The sequence below is a fragment of the Cicer arietinum genome, chromosome 4 (assembly GCF_000331145.2).
Source record: "Cicer arietinum cultivar CDC Frontier isolate Library 1 chromosome 4, Cicar.CDCFrontier_v2.0, whole genome shotgun sequence".
NCBI classification, from domain to species: domain Eukaryota; kingdom Viridiplantae; phylum Streptophyta; class Magnoliopsida; order Fabales; family Fabaceae; genus Cicer; species Cicer arietinum.
Window position 1 is genome coordinate 47,211,571 of NC_021163.2, and position 9,184 is coordinate 47,220,754.

The window sequence follows — 9,184 nt, forward strand, 5'->3', positions numbered from 1 at the left end:
TTGTGAATTATGGTTTGAATGTGAAAGTATGTTTGAATTTGTTTCTGTGGAATTTGAAAACCATTAGAGTTAAACGAGTATTAAAAATGGGGAATCTTTTAATACCTCGGTTTACTTAATGTGTATTTGAGGAAAATGTTTAAGTTAACTGGGCGTTGAGAATGGGGAATCTCTTAATGTCTCGGTTACTTAACTATCGTTTTTGAAAATCGTTTCGGTAAATGAGTATTAAGAATGGGGAATCTCTTAATGACTCGTTTACTGAATGTTTTGCGAGAAAACCGTTTAAGTCAAAAGTATATTAAGAATGGGGAATCTCTTAATATGACTGTTTGCTTAACGTTTTGTTTTGAAAATCATTAAGTTAAATCGGTATTAAGAACGGGGAATCTCTTAATGACTTATTTAATTAATGTTGTTTGAAAGTCGTTTAAGTTAAATGGGTATTAAAAATGGGGAATCTTTTAATATCTGCATTTGCTTAACGATTGTTGTGAATGGAGTCTGTGTATGCTCATGCATTTCATTTGGTAAATTGTGTCGACCCGTGATAGGTGACACCTTGGTAAACTGTACTGACCCGTGATAGGTGGTACATTTACGATTCCCGCTTTTTCTTTTAGTAAATCGTGTTGACCCGTGATAGGTGACACCTTGGTAAACTGTACTGACCCGTGATAGGTTGTACGTTTACGATTTACTATTTAGTAATTCGTGTTGACCCGTGATAGGTGACACCTTGGTAAACTGTACGGACCCGTGATAGGTTGTACGTTTGCGATTTACATTTTAGTAAATCGTGTTGACCCGTGATAGGTGACACCATGGTAACTGTACTGACCCGTGATAGGTGGTACATTTACGATTTACATTTTTGGTGAATTGTGCTGACCCGTGATAGGTGGCACCTTGGTAAACTGTACGGACCCGTGATAGGTTGTACGTTTGCGATTTATATTTTAGTAAATCGTGTTGACCCGTGATAGGTGACACCATGGTAACTGTACTGACCCGTGATAGGTGGTACATTTACGATTTCCGCTTTTTCTTTTAGTAAATCGTGTTGACCCGTGATAGGTGACACCTCGGTAAACTGTACTGACCCGTGATAGGTGGTACGTTTATGATTTACGCATTTTAGTAAATCGTGCTGACCCGTGATAGGTGGCACCTCGGTAATTGGTACTTTGGCCTGCGATAGGCGGTACAATTATGATTTACGGCCCTTCGAGGAGGGTTTTGGTTTGGAATTCCGAGTCCATGCATTTTGGCATATACGCATTGCATTAGGGTGCCTGGCACGCGAGTCATGTTTGATTTGAGTTTATGATTGAGTGATTCGAATTTTGATTTATCGTGATAACTGAGATGAAGGTGTTAAGTGTTATGTGTTGTTTATTGTGTGTAAGTATGATGGTTATCGAACCTTCGTGTGTCGTAGTAATCGCGTAGGAATTGCTAAGTGTTAGGTTGTGGACTTGATTAGGAATGACTTAGGTTAATTCATGAATTTTTGGAAAACTGATCAGGGAAATCGATTTCCCAATCGATTGGATGGGTAAACAGGGACTTGGCCAATTCACAAAATCGATTAGCCAATCGATTTCGAAATCAATTTTCAAAGGAATCAGTTAAGAAATCGATTGCCCAATCGATTAGGCCTTAAGTCAGGGGCTCAGGAACCAATCAATCGATTTACCAATCGATTGAATTCAGCCCAGGATTCTGTTTTCATTAAGAATCCCTCACCAAATCGATTAGGAAATCGATTGGCTCGAAACCAGGGGCTCAGGAACCAATCAATCGATTTACCAATCGATTGAATTCAGCCCAGGTTTCTGTTTCCATTAAAAATCTTCACCCCAATCGATTGCCCAATCGATTGGCTCAGTGAAAATCCTCATTTTTAGTTGTATGATTAATTGCTCATGAATCTATCCATGCCTTGTTTTATCATGTGTTAATTAGGAGATCGAGAACTGCATTTTACCTTCATTTTCATTGGCAATGTAATGTATGAACTTTTCGCACATTGAAAATCCTGTTAAGGTGCATGCTTAGTTAAAAAGTTGTTTTGAGCATTCAAAAACTTAATTGCTATGTGTTATCTGTTATTTTCTGGTTGGTGACCCTTTACACTATTGTGGAAATCTGGGCTTTGCCCTCAGATGAGAGTCAGGACGGCCCTACTGGTTCGTACCCTACGGACAGGGATGGAGATGGGAATGCTTGACTGCAGTTGTGTTAGGAGGATCTCACGGGGCGCGTGGAGATTACTCAGGGTGTATAGTTTTTGGTAGGATGATCAGATTAAGATGATGTATAGGGACTAGGGGTCCTTCTTTTTGGTTTGGAGTATTTTAGTTTTGGAAAACTGTACTTATACAAATATTATCAGTTTTATATCATCTTTGAATGGGTTCCATGTACCATTTGATGTTTATGTAGAAATGTTTTGGATTTGTAATTGGAGAAACTTTTCCGCTGCTTGTAAATTATAATGACTCAATTATTTATCCAAAAGCATTTCCTGATTTATTTCTTTGTTCGTTTTTAATTACTTTTAGAAAAAAAAAATATATATACCTTCGCTTTGAAAAACGGGGTGTTACAACATACATGTAGAATGCATAAATAATTGTAAGCTTTTTGGGGTTAGGAGGTTTTGCAAAATTCTTGCAGGTGAAATATTTATAATCGTAAGCTTCATTATGAAATAGTGTTAGTAAGCCATTTATACGTAGCATGGTCGTTTTTAGCATTTACTAAAAGTTAATTTGTTTGAAAGAAATTTCTGCTGCCATTTACGAGTTCAATTTAATTTTCAATACAAAATTATAAAATATTTTACTTTAAATATGTCTTCGATCCATGTAAATATACCATTTTTTATTTTAGTCATTGTAACTTTTTTTTTGTTTAGATTTAGCCCATGTAAAATAAGAGACGGTTGCTTTTAGTCCTTAACTTCACATCAAAAGTTATAAAAAAAAAAGAATTGACAAACTATCGTAGCACGGAAGAAGACGAGTTTTCAAAAAATCCCTAAACCTCACTTTTAATTTCTATTCATACTTTTTTTTATAAAATAATACTAATTATTAAATGATAATTAATAAATTTATTTATTAATAATATAAAATATTTTAATTTTTAATATATCATAAAAATGATGTGTTGATGTGCATTTACGTGTGCCGACACACTTTTTTTGTAATGTTGATTGTACGTTAGGACCAAAGTTGATAGTATCTGATTTTATAGGGATTAAAAAGTAATATATTTGCAGAGATCATAGATATATTTAAATTAATATTTTATTATAAATATGTTATTGTTAAGTTAATTTTCTATTTTTAGTGAGTTATATTTATATCTCTCCTAATTGTTTGAGAAAAATAACTATGCACAGTCGAGGTAAACTAAGTTTATATTAATAATTAATATCTATTATCTTGTGACTGTAACTTTTATCAATCAGTTGCTATAAACTCAATAACTGATAATATTTATTAGTATAAAAATATTTACATTGATAATACATAATCATTAAATCCTAATAGTTTTATTTTTGTTTTAATAAACTTTTAGCTGAAAAATAGTTTTTGTTTTATCCCAGTAGATAAATAATTAATTTTCAAAGGGTTAGCAAATGTCTTGAATTATACATATGGAGTGTATCATTTGGACACACTAAAGTTAAACACTATATTCGATATTGAATAAAATATAACTGAGACGTGTATAATGTTAGAATTACAAGAAGAGAAAAACAATATAAAATACGGAAACGTACTAAATTTATTCTTGAAAAATAAAAGCAAAATCTCTCTCAAAATATCCTAAGTTTGTCTCCCGTCATCCATTCTAACAAATAATATATGTACTCAATTTAATCACAAATAACAATTTTTGTCATAAACAAATTACAACAATAAGCATCAAGAAACAATACTAACTTGAAGATGCGAGTATAATAGTAAAAAAATCACAGCTGTTTTTTGTGAAGTTAATTGCAGCTTAACCTGTCTCAGCAAGCTAATTAAGGAGCTTAAATTAGTAATCCATAGTTGTACCTATATATTGCAATTATAAGTGTTGAAAAGTGGCAATATTCTAAAATAGGTAGATACACCTTATAATATGACATAGTAGCAAGTCATGCAACGTAGCTTTACCAACAATTAATCCTAATATAGACTCATATATCAAAAGGAGAGAATTTCACACATCATCACCGAAAATAATGGACCAAATTAAAGGTTGAAATTTATTCAATACTCCTTTGATTTGCTGTATTAAGTGTATCATATGCCTTATTTGATGTAACGCACTCAACATTAACAACTTCATTACCTTTCATTGTTTCCAATTTCAAAAGTATATTAAAACAAGACAACAAAACCTATTATCATAAAACTCTAGCACAAACACCTTCATTCTTCCATTCCCTTTTGTTGCAATTATTATTACATTGTTACTAATTATAAACTAGTTTCAATTCTTGGCCTTGCATTTCAACTTGTTTCAACTTGTCTCATCTTGTTGATGCTATTGCATCACAACATTTAGAAGTCGGTATCATGTCTAACGTTTTGGCGTGTTACCAACTTCTGGAACTCAATGTCATCTCCGCGCAAGACTTGGCTCCGGTGGGCCGCTCTATGCGGACTTACGCAGTTGCATGGGTCGACCCAGACCGCAAACTCTCCACTCGGGTTGATTCACATGGTGGTATCAACCCGGCGTGGAATGATAAGTTTGTCTTTCGGGTTGACGATGACTTCTTAAATGATGAAAATTCGATAATAACAATTGACATATATGCCCTTCATTGGTTCAAAGACATCCATGTTGGCACGGCCCTTGTCCTCGCCGACGACATCATCCCACCATCGCGACCTTCTCACAATAAAAACTACAAACCCCCGGGTATGAGGTTTGTAGGGCTCCAAGTTCGACGACCCTCAGGTCGTCCGAAAGGGATTTTAAACGTCGGTGTAGTGGTCATTGATAGCTCTATGAGGAGCATGCCTCTTTACACACACGACAACACCCCAGCCGTTGGATATCATCAAGATGATCATCATAATCAGTCAAGTCATCAAGCGATGCCGGAGCTTCGGCGCACAAAGAGCGACACAAGCTCAATGATGGGCTCAGAAGTTGTGGAACATGAAAAAAGAATCAAGGCTCAAAGGAGAAGAGCAAATTCCCAAGTTACCCCTTCTGAAGTTAGCACAGACAGCAAGAAAAAAACTAACTCTACGTTGAGCGGCTCAGATGTGAAGGCTAAGCCAACTACAAAAAAGGGCAAATTTGGAAAAACAAAGAAAAACTATTCAAATGAAAGGGATAATATTAGTTATGAGTACGAAGTTAAACCCTCGCCGAAACCACAGTTTCAAAACACTCCGGCGAGGACTTATAATAAAGGTGGTGTACGAGCCACTCCACTACATGCATTCGCTGTAAATAATGCAACTATGGAGTATAGCACTCCATACAGAAGTCACATGGGCCGCCACCGTCCTATCATAACGGACTCTGAATTGGGTCCATCAGCATCAGAGGTAGCAGCGGTGGTGGCAAGACAACCTGTGATGGACGAGGGAGATAATTCTACCATTGGAAGGTGGAGCTTGGACGAGAGTGTTGAAGAATTGCAACCTAAAATTGAGAGGTGGCAAACGGATTTGGCACCGGTGTACGACGGCGGAGAGATGTCAAGTGTGCCCACATCTAGCAAGAAGAAAGGGAAGCATTCACGTAGACGCACGGAAAGCAGCAGCGGCGGCGGCGGTGGTGGTGGAAATGGTTTGTTCTCTTGCTTTAGTGTTATTTGTGGTCTTGAATGCTCCATAGTCTGCGGTGGCGACAACAAGAAAAGTAGGCTTCGCCGGACTCAATCGATTGACGACGATGCAAGCTTTATATGAGAAAAGGGTGTGAATTAGGATGCATGCATGCAATGTCGATTGAACAATGGAATTCCCTAAATTTGTTATAACTTATTTTTTATTCAATGTTTTTTTTTATCTGTTCCCCATAAATTTCACATTCCATTTCAAATATAAGTTTGGTGTACTTTTTTCTTTTTAATAAATGGTTGATTCAGTTTTCGGATAAATTTTTTATGTTTTTCTTTTTTTAAGTTTTATAAGTGACACTTTGTTTGTAATGTTGATTGTTATGTTATTGTCTATTTGTAAAAATATTTTTTTTATTAGTTTCGTCAAAAAATATCACGTGTGCAAGACGATGATGATGTGACAAATTATAAAAGTAAATAATTCTTATATTGATCTTTTATGTTTTAAAAAGATACAACAATGACCTCTAAGTTTAAACCAGTTTTCACTCAAGCTCAAGCTCAATCTTCATCTTTTATCTTTTTATCATCTTCCTGTTCACCATCTTTCTCTTCTACTTCATCTTTAAAAAACCTAAAATCTAAATTTTGTAATTTCAATAGAAAAATTCAAAATGTCGACTATGTGAATTACAGAAAAATCAAAACAAGAAGCCCATCATTTCAACAAGAATTAAAAAATAAGTTGGTGTAATTAAAACAATCCACCATAAATCCACTAAAAATAAATTAGTTGTTCGTACTTTCGAGAATTGGATCAAACATAGTGTAATTCATTACTCTATTTCATACAAATATCAAACACGCACATAAAGATACATAAAGATGTGCATTTTTTAAGAATATTTGAGTTAGTAAATATTTTTATTTGTAATATTTTATGATTCAAATTTAAAGATATTTAAGTTGAGTCACAATCTAAACAATTATATTTTGCTATTTATCGATTTATTTTAATAACTCGGTACGAGTCGTATAAATATTTAGGTATCAACCATGTATGAATGCGAATATTGAAATTACTACTTTCAAATGTAAGAATACATTTTAAATTAAGAGTACAAATATTATAACACTCTAAAATAATTAGGATAAATTGCATTTTTAACTATTTTTTTATCTAGTTAATTGATGTACAAATAACTCATTTATTTTAGTGGATTTATAGTGAATTTCTTTTTATGTACAACCGTTGAGACAAAATCTCTCTCAAATATTTTAATAATAACAAAATTGTTTCAAAGATTCTGATTATGTGTGTTATCTAACGTGTGCTCTTGAGTGTATCATATTTAGAAAACAGGTTCCTCATCCTCTTGATGAGATGAAATGTTAACACATATTTATATGTCATCTACGTTATAGGATAAACAAAGAAAATGATGAAGTCATGACCTCTATAACAGAGGATAAACAATACTGAAGAGAGGATGAAGTTACGTCAGAGGATAAACAAAAAAGAGGATGAAACTATGACCTCTATGACATAGAATAAATAATATTAAAGAGATTATGAATTTATGTCAAAAGTTAAACAACGCAGAAGAGAAGATGAATTTATGTTCTCTATGTCAGAGGATAAACAAAGCAGAAGATAGGATGAACTTTTGTAGTCTATTCATCCTCGTACATGGGAAAATGAGTCAAAGTACCAAAGGACAAATAATGATGTCCTTGACTAAAAAGGCAAGACACTACAGCTGTTGGAAAAGTAAAAGTCAAAAAGCACAAATCAAATCAGATTTAATGAAAGATTTATCATTCTACCCGATGATAGACTGAAACACTCATCCTCCCAACATTCCTTTAACAAGGAGATCTAAAAGGCATATTTGCAATTCCAAATAAAACCATTGGCAATCATCTAAGTCTCCAACGGATACTTTGTGGTTTTCCTCATATTTGCACCACCATCACTTCTATAAATTCAGATGATCTCATCTTCATCAAATACAACAATCATCATACAAAAACAAAATATAAAAGTTGTGAAGGACATTCTCATCCTCAACATACTTTCTACTAATCTTAATTATATCTTTGATATGATCCTCTTAGAAAGCATATCTTAGTGGAAGAATTTACCTTATCAAATCTCTCCAAAACTTGTATATCCTCAAGCTAATATTAACTTGTTGATAGTTGTAAAAAAAAGAAAATAAATTATTTTTGTAAGCTTGATTAGGCTAAGAAAATATTGTTGGAACCAAGTTGGTTTTACATTTAGAGTTTTTATGTTAACAAAAGTATTTTATGAAAACAATATATTTGACTTTAAAGAGTATGAAAGAAGATTCATGTTTTTGAAGAAAATCTAAAATAAGATTTGATTCCAAATTATAATTGATGAAAATTTAAAATAAGATTTGATTCAAATTTATAATTGAAGAAAATCTAAAACAAGATTTAATTCAAATTTATAATTAAAGAAAATCTAAAATAAGATTTGATTCAAATTTATAATTGACGAAAATCTAAAATAAGATTTGATTCAAATTTATAATTGATGAAAATCTAAAATAAGATTTGATTCATATTTATAATTGAAGAAAATCTTTTACCAAGTTGAAAAGAAGATATGGTCAAGATTTGAAGAATATTTGAAGAAGATTTGATCAATTGTTGGCCAAATTTTCCAGACTCTTTCTTTTGTTGCCACTTAACCTGTCTTTCCTCTTGTACCTTCTTTAAATTGTCTTCAATAATGTAGCTCTTGTGTACAAGAGTAGAATAGTTAGTAAGTTCCATATGGCATATGTTTCCTCTGATTTCAGGCCTCAATCCCTATTCAAACTAGTTTATCTTCCATTCTTCTGTGGGTGCATATTGGGCATATGGAGAAAATTTGGCCAATTCTTCAAACTTAGCAACATAATCTGCAATAGACATGTCTCCTTGTTGCAGAAGCACAAACTCCAACTCTTTTTGTCTTCTGGCAATTTTTGGATAATACTTGTCTAAAAAGGCCACTTCAAAGTGCTCCCAATTCATATGGGTTCCTTGAGTCTGAAGATAAGCATTTGCACTCCTCCACAAATACTATGCCCCACCCTTTAGTAGATGGGCATAAAATGCCACTTTTTATTCGTCACTACAAGACACTACTTCAAATGCCTTTTTAATCTCATCCAGCCAAGCTTGGGCCTCTGAGGGATTGTGGCTGCCCTGGAATGTTGGATGTTGCAACTTAAGAAAATCATAAAACACCCTATTGGCATTTGGAGTGCTATCTCTTTGCATTGCCATTTGTTGTACCAGATTATGGGTAGTCGTTGCTTGCATTTGAATAGCTTCCTTAACCTTTTCTCATGG

General features: G+C 33.6%; 1 protein-coding gene across 1 annotated transcript; it reads left to right on the forward strand.

Moving 5' to 3' along the window:
- Positions 1-4,562: 4,562 nt before the first annotated feature.
- On the forward strand, positions 4,563-6,041 carry LOC101505544 (uncharacterized). The gene has a single exon (XM_027333156.2). It carries the CDS (start codon positions 4,584-4,586, stop codon positions 5,937-5,939), a length of 1,356 nt encoding a protein of 451 aa, XP_027188957.1. The 5' UTR covers positions 4,563-4,583; the 3' UTR covers positions 5,940-6,041.
- The last annotated feature ends 3,143 nt before the right edge of the window (positions 6,042-9,184 follow it).

Excerpts from the sequence above, each read along its gene's own strand:
- LOC101505544 (XM_027333156.2), top strand. The coding sequence starts at position 4,584 with ATGTCTAACGTTTTGGCGTGTTACCAACTTCTGGAACTCAATGTCATC.